A 19,572-nucleotide genomic window follows, 5' to 3' on the forward strand; every position below is an offset into this window, starting at 1 on the left:
AAAAGGAAAAAAAGAAAAAAAGAAAAAAGGAAAAAAGGAAAAGAGAAAGAAAATAAAACTTACCTTTTGCTCCATCTTTTGTTAACAAGACTTGCCAAATTGTGCCAGCCGACATCTCGCGCAAGTTCCTCCCATTCTTTGGCGTTGGTCTTGTCCCGCCGTCCGGCCACTTGCAGGACGTCCTGCGCGAGTTGCATATTGTTCTCAGCGCAAGCCCTCTGAAAGACGTAATGTCTTGCCGTTTTGCACTTGTTCGAGCCGATCAAAAATTGGACAGTCTGTGCTCGATCGTGGTCCATGGCACATTTGACGGGCAGATAGTCGGCGTACTGGCATAGGTCAACGTTGACTCGACGGTTGGCATGCAGCAGCTTAACAATTTGCAGGCTAGCGAGGCTGCAGGCAAATGAAAAGTACGTTCCAATAACACCCGCCGGAGCTGCGTCAGGATATTCACGGCTGCTTGTGTGAACATGGAAGTCGTTGACGCGCATGACCGGGGAGGTGAGCAGCAGCGAGACCATCGGCACGTCGGCTTTGTCAATGGCCTGGCTAAGCGCCGTGATGTAGAAGTAACTTTCGTTGGGGTTCGATCGAGGGAGAATCATGCTTGCAATATCGAGCGCCGAACTCATCACAGCGGAGAGGAGAAGACTCGAAGTGGTCCGTTTGTTTGTGAGGTCGATGGTGGGTTGGCCGAGGAGCGCTTTGACAGCGTCGGTACTCTTGAAGATGACGGCCAATCGAATGGGAGTGAAGATTGGCCAGGATGGTTTGTTTATGTCTGCGCCAGCATCAATAAGCGTCTGCATCAGGGGGACGCAGTCAGTCGCCGCGGCTACGCCGACCGCGGTGATGGTGCGGGGAGGGGGAGCGCCGATGTATGGCCAGCAAGGAACGCGGGAGACGCTGCACACGTTGCTGCTACCGAAGCCGAAGATTGAATAGCCCGGTCCATTCAGCTCTACCAGGCAGTCAACATCACAGCCTGCCTGGATAGACTTTTGTGCAATGCGAACTCTGTCATCAACGCCGAGGCTGCCCCAGAGCAGAGCCCATTTGAGTGACTCGGGACAGCGCCCTCTGGTGGTGGATACGTCGTAACAGTAGAGAAGAGGCTCCAAGACGACTAGTAGACGACGACTCGCGCGGGAAAGGTGGCTGATCTGAGAAGCGCTGTCGAGGAAGCTGACGATGAGGTACAGCAACTCGAGAGGTATCTGCGTGAGACTGGCGTTGGACATCGCTTTGTGATGGGTGTCGTTTTGCGAGGCTAACGAAAGGACCTATGTAAACCGAGAGCAAAGTTATCTTCTGGAAACAAGTTGGTATACCAAAGTGTCAAGTGCGCGATGGATGCGCAATTCGCACTGTGCACAAGGTTGAAATACACCGCTGCCTGGTGGACGCCACTTTCTGGTAAGTTTCAAGGCTTGAATACTTTCAACTTCTTCAACTTCTCTGGCAGTCTTTTCGTGATTTTTTTCCCGAGGACCCCGTGGGACAGACAAGCGGCCCGGCGCTCACGACCTGGCTTGCCACGACGTGCAGCCGCCGACTTGCCCGCGCCAGGGCTTTGGATAAGGGATGACCCAGAGACGCATCGTATAGAATTAAAACGTCCTGTCGTATAGAGAATAGTTAGCGACTGCACCGAGAGAGTCGGCTGAAATCGGCAGCGTTCCCAGTTGCCTTGGCCATGCCCGCCATGATAGGTGGAGGCAGCGTGGTGAATTAGTACAACGTAACTCAGCCGTCGTTGCATGGTCCGTATTTGTTTTTTCTTCACGTCTGTTTGTACCTTTATCAAGACTGGCATCTTACCAGTCGCTGCTTCATTTTTGTCACCCTGGCGGCAACCACCCTGTGCGAGCAGCCAAGACCTTGCCACTCTATTTCCTTGCACGGCCCCAAAACAGAACATGACACTGAAAGAGCATTGACGAACCGCTACAGCGGCTCTATCATTCCAACCCCTCGGCCCTAGCGTCAGTCTGCTCTGCGATGCTGTCGCGACATGCCTGGTTCTGTTTTCTGATTCGCTCCGCCGAGTCATCATCCTAGCCCCGGCGCCGCGAAAAAAAAATGCTGAAATCAGCCCTTTCAAAGGCGTTCCCTCTGCCACATTGACAAACATCTCAACGAGGCCGCCATTCTCCGTCATCAAGGCCAGTTCCATCGCGCCGTCTATCTCGTGGGCGATATGTAGCTAGCTTCGATGTTGTCTCCTCCCTACCCTTTTACATCGAGGTATCGCTCACATTTCCCGTGTATTAATACAGTCATCTTTTCAGGAGAACTCGCTTCCCAAGATTTTAGAAGAGAGATAGCCCCAGTGGTAGGGGAAGCCGAATGCACTCTACACCAAGGTCGCTACAGATCCATGCACAGCTTCCAACAGGCACGGTCAAAACAGTATGTTGAACTTCGTTTTATTAGCAACATCGCCAGATTCTATGTCTTTAGCCAAGAGATCATATCTTTCTGTCTTGAGTTCTGTCCAAAACTACTCATTAAAAGTCCAACCCGAACCGATCCGTAATCGTTGTGGCGAGATAAACAAAGCCGTTCCGTTTCGCACATTTCCTCCAGTCGAAAGCTTCCTCTTGACTCGGACGACTCGCTTCAAGGACTTTCCAGGCAATCACTTCTTGTTTCTTTTTGCAAGCCAGCGGAAATACCTTTGCGCATGGCTGGACGGCGTTGTCGTGCGTAAGAAGGAGCAACACCAGGTCATAGCGCTTTGCCCGAAGCGTTCTCAATACCGTGGAACTCTTTTGGCTCACCCTAATGTCGTCCAACAGAGCATGCACATGGTCCAGTCTGCCCAGGGTGCACGCAAGCTCCAGCGCGGTTGTGTTGTGCTCGTCGGGCATGTTCGGATATGTATACTGGCTATTCAGAAGTAGTAGAAGCATATCGAAATTATCATTGCGTATCGCTTGGTGGAACGGGGTAGACTTCTCAGTGTTTTTGACGTTGAGCCGAGACGGATAAGACAGCAGGTAGCGGACAGCCTCTATATTGTCGTTGGAGGACGCTGCTGTGAGCAGTCCGTGGCCCTTTTCGTTCAACACAGTGAGATCGGCATTCCCGACTGTAATCAGCATCTTAAAAATATCGAGGCCAGTCTTTTCTTCCAGCGCCATAAACACAGGGATGTTCGAGGCGTTGGGCGCTTTGTCCACGTTTGCGCCGGCCAATGCGAGAACTGCAGCCAAACCAAAATGGTTTTTACGCATAGCTCGAACGAGAGCTGTCATCTCTTCTCCTGATGACGAGAGACGACGGCAGCTGACATCAAGACTACAGCCGAACTTGGTGAGTTTGTTGACAAGAACATAGTCGCACTCGGACACTCGCAGGAGCGATTTCGAGAATCTCGTTCCACTCGTGTCGAGTCGGTAAAGCTCCTTTTCAAACAAGTTGTGAAAACGCCTGCTTGTCAAGATCAAAGCGTATAGATTGCTGCACACGCGTAGCCAGCCACCAATCTCGAGCAGCAGATGATCGGGTAGATGGCCTATGCCCGTACCCTTCTTCCCGTCAAATGCCATTTCCACGTCGATTTGTTGATAATCAGAGAGTGTGTGATGGAACAGTAGAGTTGGATGGCAAGGTGAGAAGGGTTTGAATGGGTGAAGAAGGTGACAAAAATAATCACAGCCGTTTGCTCGGCGGCGGCTGGCGGCTGGTGGCTGGGTCGGCAGAAAACAGACGAGAGCATCATTCTTCTGCAGCCTGAATATTAGTCACCCTTGTTTTGTACTCTCTCATTATTGTCAAAGATTGTTTATCACTACGTCTTGCAAAGTCCGCCGCAGATTCGGTTTGCACTCTTGAAGTTGCTATTATGCATGCATCTGAGTATGCGCCCACCGCTCAAACGCTCACAAATACAGGAATGACACGAAAAGCTGTAGCTAGGCGCGATCATTTGGGGTTTCGGTCAACTTGTTCTCGATGACAAGGTATTATATTAATTGTGATAGCTACGCCTACAAGCGACGAGACAGGCTGCACCCTCAAGCAGCGAGTGCGCAAGTAAATGTGGTGAGCCAAGCAAGCAGTTCTCCATCGCAAGGTACCAACGTACGCTTAGGTACTTTCGCTGTCTCCAAGCTCGGATGCCTCAACGTGAGATTTATCCTTCTGAAAATAGCGTTTCTGCCACAGGGTCGGGAAGCGCTCCCTCATATCATCTTTTAGAAAGGCTACCGTGTCGCTCAATTTATGCTGAGCAGCGATCTCGATAGCGTTGCAATGAGCTCCCTGGTTGATTTCCCGTTTGCAGCTTGGATGCATCCAGATCATCTGGAATGCCTTGAGCTGCTTCATCGCGAGCGGTTGCACAAGGTACCATTTGGGATTCATCTTTGGATGGGCCAGAAGCGTTTCGACCATGCCGTAGCGGCCGTGCTCAATAGCGACTTCAAGCGCGCTGCGGATCTCTGCTGTGATTGGATATAGCTCGTCCTCGTCCTCGTCCTTGATATAGGGAAGCAGGTACTCGAGAATCTCGGGGCTGTTGTAGTGCGCGGCGAGACCCAAGGCCTTGCAGTTATGGCCATGCATCTTTTCCCAATCAATCTGCCCCGTTTCCACGAGCAGCTGGACCATGGGCAAACGGCCTCGCTCAATCGCAACCGCGAGCGGCGCCCGCGTCTTGCACGGCTGCCGGTTGACATCCGCGCCAGCGCTGAGGAGGAGGCGCGCCATGGCCACGTTGCCGCGCCAAACGGCCTGCACGAGCGGCGTCGTCACGCATTTGACGACTGTGTGGATTGGCGTATAGTACAGCCGGTAGGGGTTGCAGGTCACCCAGTCGTAGTAGCTGCTGCCAAACGTCTCGCGCTCCGCGAGCCAGTGCAAGTCGTCGTCGGAGAGGAGCCTGCGGCACGGCTTGAAGCCCATGTCCAACTGGGCCCCCGTGTCAATGGCGCGCTGCGCGAGAGCAAGGTCGTCCCGGCACACCGCCCAGCCGAGTGCGCCGCCGTGAGGGTGTGCCTTCTGGCTGTTGAGCTCATAGAGACGAGGGAGAAAGACTTTGCTGAAACGTTGGCAGGTCAAGGCAAGTGCATGCACATCGTCAAAGGAACAGATCAACAGGCCGATTGAGTCGAGAAGCTCGTTTGGGAGGTGCGCCAGGGACGGTTTGCTCGCTGTGTGTTCCATTTCAAATAGTCAATTGCAGGGTTGGATGTGTTGGGTCTGAACGAGGCTGGCATTATTTTTTAGATACCTATTCATGACTGAACTGGCACGTGGCCTCGTGCATGGCTGCCTAAGCTCAGTGGAGCGAGACATACAGCATGTACCTAAAGTTACGAATACTAATTATACTTCGCGATATGAACGGTGAATATGTTTATGTGCTCTGTAAGCCGGAAATACTGCATATTGCATAGATTCCCGGACTGACAACCCCCATGCGGCTATGCACTCGTGGGCTGACACACTACCGTCCTGACACATTACTCTCCGTCCTGGCAAATTCCTAATCCATAATTTCGGTATCATTATTCATTCTCCGACACGAAAGAATCCGTCTCTTCAAATTCTACTCTGCACGCAGCTTACGACCTTCTACCAGTACAACAGGGCCGTGGTACTTGGCACGGCCACCAGCGACGTAGTAGATCATTGCCAGCACCAGCGTGGCGACAAAGATGATCGAGGCCCAGTTGAATCCCTCAGCCGTCACCGGGTACGTCTCTGGCCAGAAAGCCCAGAAGAAGCCCCAGAGTGAGAAGATGACTGCGGCGAGGTTGATGGAGAGGCCCCAGCGACCGAGGGAGAAGCGCGCTGGGGGCAGCGTATGGGGATAATAGATGCGGCGCCACATGATGCAGCCAATGCTGAACATGTAGCACTGCAGCAAGGATACCGTGGAGAGCGACACGACGGCATAGAAGGCCACCTGACTACCGAGATAGATGAAACTAAGAAGAATGCTGAAGCCGGCGGAGAAGATGTAAGCATTGACAGGAATCTGGCGCTTGGTGTCCACCTTGGCGAGCCATTGAGAGAAAGGAAGGCCGTTGTCGCGCGCGAAAGCGAAAAGATCACGGCTGACGGCAGCAAAGTAGGAGAGCTCGCCAAAGACTTCCAGGATAAGGATGACGGCAAGCAGGATGTTCAGCCATGGCTGGCTCATCGACTGCCGGATAACCCAGACTCCAGGGTAGCCGGTAGGATCATCGAGAGCGGTCGGGATGTCGACAATGTGGTAGCAAAAGGTAAGAAGTGTCAGGAAAATGAGAGTCATGTTGATTCCAAAACCGACGAGCATGATTTTGGGAATCGTCTTGGCGGCGTCGCGGACTTCCTCTGCCATGTGGGCAGCCTGCACGAGATGAGCGGTGTGCAAACGGCGGGATGGTTGCTACTTACAGTGTCGATACCGACATGGGCGGAAATGCCTGGCATCTGGCCAACAAGAACGGATAACAGCAAGGTCGGCCAGCCACCGCGGTTCTCCCAAAGAGCCCAGACGTCGTGGTGGCTAGCCCTCGGCACATTGATCCAAATTGGAGTCAGAAAGGCAACAAAAGCGAGGATGTGAAGCGCAAAGACGGCATTCTGCCAGTACGGCAGAGCTCGAGAACCGAGGATATTGGCCGCGAGCGCAAACAGGGTGAATACAATGTTGATGATGGTGGCATGCCATCTCGGGGCGTTGTACTCGATATTCGCCGTGATGATGGCTTGGATGACAATGCCGACCTCAAACATGCCCAGGGCATTACCGGCCTGCCAAGCCAGCGTCGACGTCCACCTGAATTCCTGTCAGCCCAACCGACTCAAAAAGCCCTCGCCGCTCAGACGTACCCCGTCAAGTAACTCAGAATCTTCTGGTACCGCTCCGGCGCAAACTCGCTGACCCAGTGGTACTGCGCGCCGGCGATCGGGGCCATGCTCGCCATCTCGGCCATGCTCAGGTAGATGGGGACGAAGCCGACAAAGCACCAGAGCAGGCTGTACATGACGCCCGGGCGGCCGCCGTCCTTGAGGCCCTGGGTGAAGACGAAGATGTTGGTCTCCCACGCCGTCGTGGAGAGGGCTACAAAGGAAATCATGGAGAGGGTGCGGAAGTGCCGCACGAGCTCCTGCGTGCGTCCCATGCGCTGCATGGCCACGACGTCGGCCGCCGTCGACTTGTGCTCCGGGTCGTCGCCGTGGTCCGAGATGAAGGAGGTGCCCCCGTTGGCGGAGACGGTGGTCATCTCGATGGGACCGTCTTTGAAGACGCCCGTCGTCGCGGCCGCTACCAGGCCGGAGGCGCTCATGGTGAAGGTTTTGGCGGCCAAGAAGGTTGTTGAGTTTGGAAAAAGGAGAAGAAGGAAGCGAAAGGAATCGGAGGAGGTGTCGGGCAATGGAGGCAGAGACAGATGAGATGGCCTTCCAGGCAAGGCTCTGGTGCTAGTGCCAGGCTGCATGCGACATGCATGATGATCAATACCACATCACATATTTATCGATGCCGTGTAACCCTACTACATCGATTCTCGAACAAAGTCCTTTCCACGACGCTCTGCTTCCCAGCTGAAAGGCGTCGCGTCCCAACGGCAGCCCAAGGCTGGGCTGTCTCACGCACACCACAGATTGAGATCGACCCTCTGTTGGTCCAACAACTTCCATCTGATTCTTGAAAATGATGCAGGATTTTTCTCTCCGCATTTCTCTCTACGCGGCATCGTTCCGGCGCCCCCTGTTCGAGGCTAGCGGCCGGGTGCGGGCGCGCTCATCGAACTCGTCAATGCACTTTCCGCGAAGAAGCAAATTATTCCGGGCCTTCCCCCCCTGATTGCGTGTAAACTTCGTCTTTTGACGCAATGAAGGGACCAATGTCGACTTCGGATTTTCAAGCAACAAAGCACCAACTCCAGCTACCACCTAGTGACGGCTCCTTGCAGTAGTTCATTATCAAGGATGGATGCCGTCCTTTTCGCTGCTGAATTCAAGGCCCGAAACGGTGGTTATGCGTCGCCGCCAGATGTACGCGCGGACGTGCTCAAGAGGCGCCCAGAGATACGCTCATCACAAACCCTAGCAGGGATGCCCTCCAAGACATGCGCAAACATGACCACGACGTGTAGGGCGCTCAATACCGCGACAAGTCAAACGCCACGTTGCAACTCCTCCGCAACTGTCACTCTCCCATCTCTCTCTAATAAAGTCCCTCGGACCCGATGTGTTTGCGCGGCGATGGAGCCGCGGCGTGGATCCCGTCCGGGCCCAACTGTTGGTTCGCAAGCAGACTGAGAGGGTGGTGGTCGCCGATGAGTGACAGATGGGGGCTAATACTAGTTGCTAATTACTCCATAGATCGGTCAAAAAGTAGAGGAGCCGCTCTTTGCCAAGCCTTGAGTATTGCTAGATCCCCCGCCTTCGCCCACCGGTCCATTTCGAGTTGGAAGTAGGGGCGGGCTTGTTCTCGCCTTTGCCGCTTTGTCATGTCTGGCGATGACCACGGGTTGTGGCTCAAACTGGCCATGATTATGTTTTTGACATGGTCGGTCCTCTTCTACGGCGTGCGCCTGTGGGCGAAACTCCGGGTCAAGACGACCGGAGCAGACGACGTGGCAGTTACCTGCGCTCTGGTAGGTGACAAAAACACCCAACTTGGTACGCAAAGAGGCACCCCAAGGGAGTAAGCTGAACGGTCCAGGTTTCGTCTTTTGCCTGTCAGGGCATCATGTACACGGCAATCAACGAGGGCTACGGCAAGCGAAGCGAAAGTCTATCAGCACCCACGCTCGACAGCATTCGCAAGGTATGCTTCAACAACGAATGTGAGACGGGAAAAAAGGCCCCTGACAACTCTGCAACAGCACATTTACGCCGGGCAGTTCTTCTACGTACTATCTGTTGGTCTGACAAGAGTCGCGTCAGCCTTTGTCATTAAGCAAATCTCGCAGCATGGGCCTCATGTCCGACCCGCAAGGGGAATGGCCTCGCTGTCCGGCGCATGGACGCTCGTGTGCCTGCTTGCCGTTGCCATCCGATCACCGTATCGCAGTCCGTGGCTGGCACTGGACGGCCAGCGGGGCATGTTTTCGCGATGGATGGCTGTCGAGGCCAGCGGGTTGGCGATTGAGGTGGTGCTCTGGGTACTGACGATCCATCTCGTCTGGTCGCTGCAAATGCAGCTGAGCCGGCGCGTCATCATTGTCGCCGTGTTTGGCTTCCGTCTATTGTCAGTCTCTTCTTCTTCCGTTATGCAGTTGTCGTCTAACCGCTGCCACTCGGCAGGCTTCTTCCCATCATCGCCATGCGCCTCGTCTACCTTGCGCCGAGCAAAAACGACGACGATGACCTCAACCACTCCACCATCCCGGCCGCCATCCTCACCGCCGGCGCCCTGCAATTCTCCATCATGGCCACGTCCCTCACCGCGCTCAAGCCGTTCCTCACCGTCTTCCGCCAGCCCATGCTGGCCTACGGCAGCCAAAGCAACGCCAGCAGGGTCGGCGGCGGCGGCGGCATCATCGGACGCAGCGCCGCCGCCTCCGCCTCGTGCGAGACAGGCTACAAGCTCGAAATGTTTCGTCGCGTCGACCGCCAGCCCGGAGAAGCGGCCGATGGCTCGGGCCCGTGGCTGTCGGCGAAACGCTCCAGTATGGCGGTGGCCGATGCGAGCCGCCCGTACTACGGATCGGCGAACCGGCCCCCGCGACGGGCGGTGGATGATGCAGCGTCGGCAAGGACAGATGCGTCGGCAAGAACAGATGCGTCAACAAGGACAGATGCGTCGGATCGGATGTTTATTCAAAAGACGACCAAGGTTGTCGTCGAGTACGAGGCGGAGGGGCCAAACTGGCAAAGGTGAACAGGAGACTTGATTCTTTTTTTTTAGTGGGCAAAGTGTAGAAAAAGCATGGCGGCACAGTTTTCAGGGTAGGCGTTTTCTTTCTTCAGCGGGTTCGGTTTCCGGAAAAAATTGAATCGAGAAAAATTACTGCCAATCATTTTTTGGAATCTCACTGTAACCCGGCTTGAGACTGTCATTTTCAAGTCTCGAATTGATCATCGTAATTTGAGTGTTGCCCTCCTTGAACGGTCCTCTTATGCAAGTGGGGAAGAGCTTGATTATTTGTTTCTATAGCTCACGCCAATTAAGTACTCTATGGTTATTAATACGAGGCAAAAAGGCGCGCCGGAAAAAAGAATACTCTCCGAGAGCAAAAAACATAGGTCACGCCCGGGCTCGAACCGGGGACCTTCTCGGTGTTAACGAGGTGCCATAACCAGCTAGACCACGCGACCTGTTCTTGTTGACGTCATTCGTCAAATTATCTTTATGTACTCACCTGATCTTTGACGGGCAAGACTTCATCAGCCAGATGAAGCATTTGAGAGATTCAACTGAGTGTGGCCCTTATACACTTTCTCCAGCTGCATGGTAACGGGAGGCATCATGATGAACTTTTCTACCATCGCGCCAGCGCCACTAGACCACAAGCCGCTGCCGCAGCGCACCATGGGCTATTCATGCCAGCCGTGCGGCCGACGCAAAGTAAAATGCGACAAGGCGGCTCCCACCTGCGCTGCCTGTCGCAAAACCGGTGCCGCGTGCGTCTACGAGGCGCCGCCCCCACGCAGCGGCAAGCGGCTGGTGACGAGGGACGTCCTCGACCGGCTCGCGCGCTACGAACGGCTGCTGAAAGAGCACGGTCTGCTCGACGCTGCGGGTGCTGAGGCGTCTGGTGAGCCGGCGGCGGCGCCCAAGGACCACCCGATCTCCATTCACTGGAACGCGAGCGTGGGGCAGGAGAGCGGCGCCGTGATTGCGGGGAAGGGAAGGTCGCGATATGTCGATGGCAGCTTCTGGAGGAATATTGGAGTCGGGGAGGACCAGCTAGCTTCGGATGAAGAGGAGGAGGGTGGTGAGCTCGGCGTGACGCAGATGCGCGCGCTGGCGGTTTCGGATCCGCTGTCGGATGCGTTGCTGGGTACCAGGCAGGCTTTGGGCCACTACCATCCGACAGAAGAGGCTGCCATGGTGATGTGGCAGACGTACGCGGAGAATATCGAGCCCATCACCAAGATGCTCCACGTGCCTTCGACACGTATCACTATGGAGCAGATTGCGCGAGATCCTCAACTTGCCAAACCCCGAGATGAATGCCTCGCCTTTTCCATATACCACTTCGCCGTATTCTCCATGACGGACGAAGAGTGCGCCGAAAAGCTGGGCCAGTCTCGGACCGAACTGCTTTCCTCGTTCCACTTTGCCACGCGCCAGGCACTTGTCAATGCCTCTTTTCTAAGAACCACCGACGTGACCGTTCTGCAAGCTCTAGTCCTCTTCCTCCTGCCGAGCCGGTACACGTACGATGCGCACACGCACTGGATCCTCACCGGCGCCGCCGTCCGCATCGGCCAGCGCATCGGGCTGCACCGCGACGGAGCAAAACTCGGTCTCGCCCCGTTCGACACCGAACTCCGACGCCGCTTGTTCTATCCCCTCCTCTCCCTCGACGGCATCGCCAGCCAGATGGCCGGCACCGCCGTCACGCAGCTGCCCGAGACGTGGGACGTGCGGCAGCCGCTCAACATCAACGACGACCAGATCTGGCCGGGCATGATGGACGCGCCCGTCGAGCAGAGCGGCGCCACGGACATGATGTTCCGGCTTTCGAGGACGTGCATCGGTCAGGCGTTTGCCAAGACGGGCAAGACGCACCGCGGCGGCGTCGGCGGCCACTTTGACGAAGCGGCACAGGCGGAGCAAGCGATCCGGGAAGCGGAGCGTGATGTGGAGGAAAAGTACCTCCGCTACTGCGACGTTGTCAATCCTCTGCATTTCCTGTCCATGGCGCTGGCGCGATCGGGCATCCTAGCCATGCGGCTGCGTGTGTACCTCTCCAAAATGCGAAACAAGACGGCGACCAACGTGGACAAGCGCAAGACGCTGCCTCTCGCGCTGCGGATACTAGACACCGACCACACGGTGTGTACGCACGCCGGGATGTCCAAGTTCCGCTGGCACACGCAGTCCTTTTTCCTCTGGGGCATGTGGGATGCGCTCACGTTTGTGCTCAACGGCCTGTGGAAGGAGCCAGGCGTGTTTTCCTCTGCGGACGTGGAATCGGCCTGGACGCGCATGGTGCAGGTATACCAGAACCACGCAGAGATGCTCGATTCCAAGCAGACGATCCATGTGGCGTTTCGCAAGCTCACGCTGGTCGCCTGGGACGCACACCACCAGTGCGATGGGGGGCAGGGTGCGGAGCCAGCGTTTGTCGTGGTGCTGCGAGCACAGCAGGAGAGGAAACGACGGCGGCGTGCGGTCCAAGAAGCAGCGATGAGCACGGCGGATGATGTGTTGGATGCAGACATGTTGAGCTGGCAAAGCGGCGCGTCCTTGTCGGAGTCGCCGTTGGACTTTAATATTGACGATGCCGACTGGTCATTTTGGGACGGGCTCCTCCACGGCGGAATGCAATGACAATTGCATACGCATTTCAACCCAATCTCTTTTACTAGACTTTTTAATCTTTATCACACATATTCGTGGTTCATGTCATATGCTTGTTCTGACTGGTAAGCTGACGGCGGATGGCGGCCTCTGATTGGTCAATGGCTCGGGTGGCCGCCGGCCGAAGAGGCGATCCGCCCCGGACAAAGGCGCCGGTTCGTCGCCCGAGACTCTGCTTTCTTTCGGCCGGGCTGTCAGAAAAAAGTCTGCCCGACGTTTGGTATAAATAACCGTCTTGCGCTCCCCCCCATCGGCTTCCATTTTGATCATCAATATCATAATCAAACAAGACAAGCAATCATTCCAACTCGCCCCTTACACTACCACTTCACCTTGCACACCCTTACACACATAACCATGCCTCAATTACGAGTTCTCATCGTCGGCGCCTCCATCGCAGGCACGTCAGCCGCGTACTGGTTCCGCCGCACCGGCGCACACGTCACCGTCATCGAGCGCTTTCCCTCGTTCCGGCGGACGGGCCAAAACGTCGACATCCGGACCGTCGGCGTCGAGGTGATGCGCCAGATGCCGGGCATGGAAGCCGCCGTGCGCGCCGCCAGCACCACCATGGACAGCATCTCCTTTGTCGACACGCACAACCGCAGCTTCGGCGCCATCGCCGCCACCGGCGACCCCGACCAGCAGTCCCTCGTGTCCGAGTACGAAATCTTCCGCGGCACGCTCGCCGGCATCCTCTACAGCTACACGGCGCACGACGACGGCGTGCGCTACGTGTTTGGCGAGCAAGTGGCCGCCATGATGCCCCGCGGCGACGGCGGCCACGGGCCGGTCCTGGTCGAGTTTGCAAACGGCCGGCCGGCAGAGGAGTTTGACCTCGTGGTGGCGTGCGATGGCGCGACGTCGCGCACGCGCGCGCTGGGGCTCGGCTGCGGCGTGCGCGACCACATCGTTCCGACCAACCACTGGGCCGCCTACTTTGATATCGACAAGGACCTGCTCGCCGGCAGCAAGGTCGGTCTCTCGTACAGCGCTCCCGGCGGGCGCATGGTCTGTCTCGGCCCGGACCCTGACGGCAGCGGCTGCAAGGGGGTCCTCCTGAGCATCGCCGCGTCCAGCACCGCCGACCTCGGGGGCGCGTTCCGCGCCGCGCAGAAAGACGATGCCGCGCTCCGTGAGTTCGTCGCGGACCGCTACCGCGGCGCGGGCTGGCGCACCGACGAGATCCTCGACCGCATGATGACGTCCAAGGCGTTCTACGCCAGCGAAATGGTCAAGGTGCAGACCGAGCGCTTGTCCCGAGGCAGCTGGTTCGCGCTGGTGGGCGACGCCGGGTACGCGGCGCCGAGCGGCGCCGGGACGACGCTGGCCATGGCCGGCGCGTACGTGCTGGCGGGCGAGGTCGGGCGGCACGCCCCTGAGGATGTGGCGGCGGCGCTGGCGGCGTACGAGGACGTGATGCGCCCGCTGGTGGGGGAGATGCAAAAGGTGTCGCCGCTGTTTTGGAGCGTCATGGCGCCGCAGACGGCGTGGGGGATCGCGCTGCGGAACAGGCTGTTTCAGTTTGTGTGCTGGACGGGCGTGCTGGACGTGGTGCAGAAATTGTTTGCGGGTGCGTTTTCGAGCTCGGAGAAGCATGTGCTTCCAGAGTATGAGTGGGTGAATTAGACGATGAGTAAAGTAGCCGGATGGGTTAAGGAGACTAGCTAGCTATTATGTCTGTTGTCCATGTCGTATATATGTACTTGGCCGTATCCTGACGCCTTTCTATAGTCAATATTTTTCATGTCTTGTTTACATCAGCCACTCGTCCAAGCGTCCAAACTCTTGTCCTGCCAACTGCGCCGGGTCCCGCCCGTGCTTGCGGACAGCAGGTACTCGCTGGCTTTCGGTGATATCATTCAACGCAATTCCATCGCCAGTCTCGACAAGACTAGTCAGAGCTTCATGGTAGGAATATCCCGCCATCGACTTCCTATCCCTCTTCTGCATAAACAGCGCTTCCTTTTCAGCCGCCACCTGGTCGCGCAGGCTCATCGTGACGAGCTCGCCCGATAGGCCCGCGTAGATACTAGGCGAGGTGGGTGACGCCCTCGCTAGCGAATACACGGGCGATGCATCCTGGTACAGGTTGGGCAGGTAGATGTTGCAGTTTGGTCTGTAAAAGTCCGTCTGGGCCAGCATGTGGCGCGCGCACTGCTGGCCGGCCATGTAGCCGCAGCGCTCCCGTTGCGTGCTTTCTGGCGGCGAGGTCCATGTCAAAGGCTTGGGCACCGGGCCAAGCGGCGACCGGGCGCAGGGCACCGCCTCGGTGTAGTAGTAGCTCTTGGTCCATCGGTAGTCGAAAATCTTAATTACCGACGTGCGGGCGCTTCCGGCGATGAAGCGCTGCATGCCGTCGGCGAGGAGCGGACCGGTGGGCGTGGTGAGCTCGAAATGGTCCTGGTAGATGGTGTCCACGGCCGAGGGTGTGCGCATGTCTTGCAGCCTGATGGTGCCGTCATCGTAGGAACTGAGAAGTGTGGCTGCAGAGCCGCCAGGGACGGCAGTCGCCTCGAGAGGCAGGATACAGCGCGCGGTTTGCAGCTGTCGATCCGTGTAAATGTACGAGTCGGCGCACCGGGCCGAGGCCTGCATCTTGGCTGCGTTGATGATGGTGGTTCCAGTGGGCGTGCGGGAGAGAAGCCGCAGAGGTTCAGTGGTACCGCTCAGAGCGAGAGCGACATCTCCGTTATGCATGTGTCGAACTTGGCGAATCTGTCGAAAGCCTGCGGAGCCGTCCATTTCTTTAAGGTCGCAGCTCTCGGTCGGGGAGATGAGGTACTCGGCCGGTTTGATCTCATCGGGATCCAAATCATCAGGGTCGGACCGTTGCTCAGGAAGTGAGTAAAACAAGACGCTTTTCTTGGTGGCGACGGCGGCAGATAGTTGCACCGCGTTGACATCAATGTGCTGTATATCATTCTGACCGCCCGACGCTTCCTCCTCAGTCGGCTCTGGCTGGAGCCAGGCAATGGTCCTCCCTACGTCGGTATGATGTGTCGATACTAGTTGCAAGTACCCGCTGGCTCTCCCAACCAGCATCGTCACGGCCTTGCCCATCTCCGCGTCCTTGACAAGGGCGAGCGCCGATACGTCGTCCTGGCCTGCCTTGAACTCCTCGCTCTGGCCCATCATCTTGGTCCATTTCTCCTTCTTTGGCGCCGCGTAGCGTAGCTCACGCCATCTCACCACTACATCCTCTCCGATGCCCCACGCGACGAGCTCCTCCTCATTCTTCCCCTTGGCGTGCGCGGCGGCGTCGACAAAGACGCTCGGCGGGAACGTTTGCGCTGGCCGGGCGCTGCGTGCACCACCACGACCACCACGCGCGCTCCGACCCGGTCTGCTCTGGAAGATCAACTTCTTGGACGAGACCAGCGACGAGACCAGCAACGCTCGCCGCTCCCATGCGCGGTTCTGCCAGGTCAAACGCTTCGCAAGTGTCTTCCAGTGGCCAGGGGGCAAGTCGAGGTAGCCAAAGTGGGTACGTACAAAGACGTTCCAGCCATGGTGCTCGACAATGTCTTTGAGGGCCTTTGAGGTCCTCGCCAGCCGTCCCAGGCTCTGGGCTGTGGTGAGATGCTGGAAGATGCTGCGCAAGACGCTGATGGGCGCATTATCGAGCCTTGCCTGACTGTCGAGGCGCAGCGACGCCAGGTCGGTCAGGGCGTCCATGGTAAATTCAGTAGTTTATGTTGTATGGTCATGACTTGTCGGATAATATACTGCAAGCTGGCATCGGTGCCATTTTAAACAAACACGGCTGCAAACATTTTTCACCTGCGACGGTTGATGTTCTCTTGAGAAAGACGCAAGCAAGGCAGAGATACAGTGGGCCGTCAGTGGTGACTCAGAGGGCTAACAGGGGCAACAGCGCTAAACCTGCAGGAAGATCAAGCCGTGTGGAGAGAATATCGAGAGAAACGAGTCAAATGGACTCTCAAATGACTGCAATTCGGGGGCGAAGAATGCATCTGCTGAAAAATCTCGATAAATATTGTTTAAAAGTGTGGTAGCTGGCCATGAGGTCCAATTCGTCATCCTCGTACACGTCACACATCCCTGCACTTGGCGCATTTGCTGCGGACTCGAATATATTCAGTTATGAACGGTATTGAAACATCTAGATATCTAGATGGCCTTGAACGCAGCGTAAGCCTGGAGCGCCGAAGCGATAGCCGTCACCACAGAGTTGGCAGCGACGCCGTTGGTAGCGTAAACGACGGAGCTGACACCGAGAATGGCGCTGAAGAGACCAGCAACGGCCTTTTGGATAGGGTCCTGGAGCACGGCAGGGTTCTTTGACCAGTAGTAGTTGAGGAGAGCTGCGAGACAGGCCAAGTCAGTTGTGAATAGGAGAAGACCAAGGGGTGGCTACGGGTGGCTCTCACCAGCAGCGAAAAAGAAGCCACTGCCCTGGAACCAACCAATACGGGCACAAGTCCTTTGCTCTTGGGGAAGAGTCTTGATGGAGGCGTGCGACTGCCAGCCTCGGCCGTTGATCTATTCAAGCGCCGTTGTCAGTATGTTGGGGTGAGACGCAGGCGCGGGCCGCGTACCGTGTGGCCGATGGAGGTGAGCAGCCAAGCGCCGGCGGTGATTTCAAGAGCAGAAGGCATGATGGATAGGTTGCTGAATGAAGTTGTTGAGTTGGGCAATGGAACTTGTAGCTGTACTCGGGCTGCTGGACGCGACGAGTTGAGATATATGAGGCGCGGAGATTGGCCTCGGCTACAGATGGGTCCGTCGGCCGCAGCGTCTGGGGAAAAGGTCAGCCGAAACTCCGCCCCCGACGGCCAAACCAATTACATAGGAAGAATGGCCGGCCATACGTTTATTGCTTTTTTACTTAATGTATTCATTATTTCAGACATCTCTCTCAATTTGGTCCTCTTGGCAATGGCTGGAGCACCTTTTGTCACTGCGTCGGTAACTGATGACGCGATCATGTTCTAGTACCACAATAATTATGGACAGGCACATCTCAGGCTAGCAGTAATTATAGAAAAGAATGTAACAATAGAATTAGTGAATAGTTTATAAAAATTATTCCCCCTAAAGAGTGACAAACGCTTCGCAGCCAAAGTTCTTGCTCGTGCGACTCCGTCTTGCCGGACTGCACTGCACAGTCGCAAATCCGAGCGATTCCGTATCCCATCTAGATTTTTCCATAACCGTCCTGACCAATTTTAAAGAGATGACGCAGTCTTCCCAACAAATCTCGACACCAACCCAACCATGACCGCGGCTCCGCCCGCGAATACCAGCGCCATCGTGGCAAAGCCATAGCTCTCATTAAGCCAACCCCCGATGAGCGGGCCAATCGCCAATCCTGTGAAGAAGAAGACGGAATTGAATCCATGCAGCTGCGCATACGGTCCGTGCTTGCCAAAGAAGCCAGGGTTCGCCAGGTGGTACGCCTCGATGATGCTGGCCGCCTCAACCCAGCTGATGGGTCCCGTCGTCGCGAGCGCAACACCATTGAGGGACAGGATGATGCAGAAAAATGGCACCTTGACCTGGTCAGACAGTACGCCCAGCGAGGGCAAGGCGAGAAGGCCAAGCGCGGGCATCATGATCAAGTATCCAAGTGTCGCCAACGCTCTCGGTCCGTACTTGTCTATGGCCCAGCCGGCCGGCTGACCCAGTCCAACAAAGGGGATCATCATGCACACAAACACCAAGCCAACTTGATTAGAGCTAAAAGAAAAGAGGTTCGAAAGCTCGATGGGTACTGTCGCGTCAATGGCACCGAAAACAATGCCTTGCGAGAGGGCAATGACGAGAGCCATCGAGAGTCGTGGGTTGCGCATGCAGTATAGCACTGGGAGGTTCCGTGCCACCCAGCCCGCGTTCTCAGGTAATCGGAAGCTTGTCTGTTTTGTTTCGTCGTCCCGTTCAAGGAGAGGAGATGTCTCGTTGGCATCACCCAAGCATGTCGGCTCGTGTGCTTCGGATACTGCGGGGTTCTTGTCCACATCCGACACCACTTCGTAGTTGCCCATCTCCAACTTGTCGAGCACGAGCAGTCTCATCGCGAGATCAATCAGCAGAATCCCCGCGCTGAGCACAAAGATGGCCTCCATCCCGCCCAGCTCGTACAAGAAGCCACCAAGCGCCGGGGCAATCAGTTGTCCCACCGACACAAAGGAGAAGATGGAGCCCGTGACACTGCCCAGCTCGCTGGTGCCGACGAGGTCCTGCAGCGTGGCCATGCCGACCGCCCACACAATGGCGACGGACAGGCCCTGCAGCAGGCGCGCCGCCATGAGCACGGCGAGCGTGGTGCCGGCGCACAGCATGGCCGTGCTCGCGAGCAGCGTCACGACGCCGACGACAAACGGCGCCTTGCGCGCGCCGAAACGGTCGGCCGCCCACCCGACGGGCACGGCAAAGAGCACCGAGGCGCCGGCGTAGACCGCCAGTTGGCGTGACGTCTGCGTCTGCACGTCGCCGGCGTCGACGCCCAGCCGGTCGCGCAGCACAAACGGCATCACCGGCACCACGATGCCGTACAGGAACATGTCGGTGAAGAGGCCGATGCCGACCGTGACGATGACGAAGAGGCGGGCAGACCGCCAGCGGTATCCCCAAGGGGGTGATGGACGCACCATGATGTGTTGTAGTGCGGCGGCAGGTTTGTGGTGGGTGCAGACTGCTGCAGAAAACACAGGAGAGAGATAGCTGGGGGTTTTAAGTTTGGGGGAGCAACAGTGAGTTTTGGGGCAAGAAAAATTAATAATAGCAAGGCTTGCGAGGCCGGAAGCGTATCACGAGTGGCGATATCGGGTGGCTGGCTGAGACTGAGACAGAGCAAATAACTCGATACCTCATTGGCAGGACTCGTACCCAGTACTCGGGTCTTGCAGTAGCTCACATCCCTGATAGGTCATTGGATTTTTTTTTGGCCGAACTGGCAGACGACCCGATCTGGTTTCTTTTTTTTATTGCTCCCTGTTCTTAAGGTTTCAACGAGCAGCTCGCCACTCAGTTCAGCTACTCAGGCAGTCGCTGTGAGTACCAGCGACGCTTCCGGGGGGACTCTTTTTGTTCTATGATGATGACATGATGTCTCACCGGAGAGG

The 19,572-nt window shown here is 56.5% G+C and overlaps 9 protein-coding genes across 9 annotated transcripts; 3 read left to right on the top strand and 6 right to left on the bottom strand.

Moving 5' to 3' along the window:
* Positions 1–2,290: 2,290 nt before the first annotated feature.
* Positions 2,291–3,557, bottom strand: CCM_06575 (ankyrin repeat-containing domain; the record flags this gene model as incomplete). Its single annotated transcript, XM_006671716.1, has 2 exons — positions 2,291–2,359; positions 2,787–3,557. 2 exons carry the CDS (start codon positions 3,555–3,557, stop codon positions 2,291–2,293), a joined length of 840 nt encoding a protein of 279 aa, XP_006671779.1.
* A 541-nt stretch (positions 3,558–4,098) lies between these two features.
* Positions 4,099–5,175, bottom strand: CCM_06576 (ankyrin repeat-containing protein, putative; the record flags this gene model as incomplete). Its single annotated transcript, XM_006671717.1, has 1 exon — positions 4,099–5,175. One exon carries the CDS (start codon positions 5,173–5,175, stop codon positions 4,099–4,101), a length of 1,077 nt encoding a protein of 358 aa, XP_006671780.1.
* A 385-nt stretch (positions 5,176–5,560) lies between these two features.
* Positions 5,561–7,289, bottom strand: CCM_06577 (amino acid permease 2; the record flags this gene model as incomplete). The annotated part of the gene is made up of 3 exons (XM_006671718.1): positions 5,561–6,346; positions 6,394–6,778; positions 6,832–7,289. 3 exons carry the CDS (start codon positions 7,287–7,289, stop codon positions 5,561–5,563), a joined length of 1,629 nt encoding a protein of 542 aa, XP_006671781.1.
* Positions 7,290–8,456: 1,167 nt separating this feature from the next.
* Positions 8,457–9,832, top strand: CCM_06578 (uncharacterized protein; the record flags this gene model as incomplete). Its single annotated transcript, XM_006671719.1, has 4 exons — positions 8,457–8,603; positions 8,672–8,776; positions 8,835–9,199; positions 9,256–9,832. The coding sequence occupies 4 exons, from the start codon at positions 8,457–8,459 to the stop codon at positions 9,830–9,832; spliced, it is 1,194 nt and encodes a 397-aa protein (XP_006671782.1).
* Positions 9,833–10,420: 588 nt separating this feature from the next.
* CCM_06579 (C6 transcription factor, putative) lies at positions 10,421–12,454 on the top strand (the record flags this gene model as incomplete). The annotated part of the gene is made up of 1 exon (XM_006671720.1): positions 10,421–12,454. The coding sequence occupies one exon, from the start codon at positions 10,421–10,423 to the stop codon at positions 12,452–12,454; it is 2,034 nt and encodes a 677-aa protein (XP_006671783.1).
* A 387-nt stretch (positions 12,455–12,841) lies between these two features.
* CCM_06580 (monooxygenase, putative) lies at positions 12,842–14,113 on the top strand (the record flags this gene model as incomplete). Its single annotated transcript, XM_006671721.1, has 1 exon — positions 12,842–14,113. The coding sequence occupies one exon, from the start codon at positions 12,842–12,844 to the stop codon at positions 14,111–14,113; it is 1,272 nt and encodes a 423-aa protein (XP_006671784.1).
* Positions 14,114–14,239: 126 nt separating this feature from the next.
* Positions 14,240–16,162, bottom strand: CCM_06581 (Cyclin-like F-box; the record flags this gene model as incomplete). Its single annotated transcript, XM_006671722.1, has 1 exon — positions 14,240–16,162. The coding sequence occupies one exon, from the start codon at positions 16,160–16,162 to the stop codon at positions 14,240–14,242; it is 1,923 nt and encodes a 640-aa protein (XP_006671785.1).
* Positions 16,163–16,618: 456 nt separating this feature from the next.
* Positions 16,619–17,106, bottom strand: CCM_06582 (uncharacterized protein; the record flags this gene model as incomplete). Its single annotated transcript, XM_006671723.1, has 3 exons — positions 16,619–16,812; positions 16,879–16,990; positions 17,047–17,106. The coding sequence occupies 3 exons, from the start codon at positions 17,104–17,106 to the stop codon at positions 16,619–16,621; spliced, it is 366 nt and encodes a 121-aa protein (XP_006671786.1).
* Positions 17,107–17,676: 570 nt separating this feature from the next.
* CCM_06583 (membrane transporter) lies at positions 17,677–19,101 on the bottom strand (the record flags this gene model as incomplete). Its single annotated transcript, XM_006671724.1, has 1 exon — positions 17,677–19,101. The coding sequence occupies one exon, from the start codon at positions 19,099–19,101 to the stop codon at positions 17,677–17,679; it is 1,425 nt and encodes a 474-aa protein (XP_006671787.1).
* Between the last annotated feature and the right edge of the window lie 471 nt (positions 19,102–19,572).

The sequence above is a fragment of the Cordyceps militaris genome (assembly GCF_000225605.1).
Source record: "Cordyceps militaris CM01 unplaced genomic scaffold CCM_S00005, whole genome shotgun sequence".
Lineage (NCBI taxonomy): Eukaryota > Fungi > Ascomycota > Sordariomycetes > Hypocreales > Cordycipitaceae > Cordyceps > Cordyceps militaris.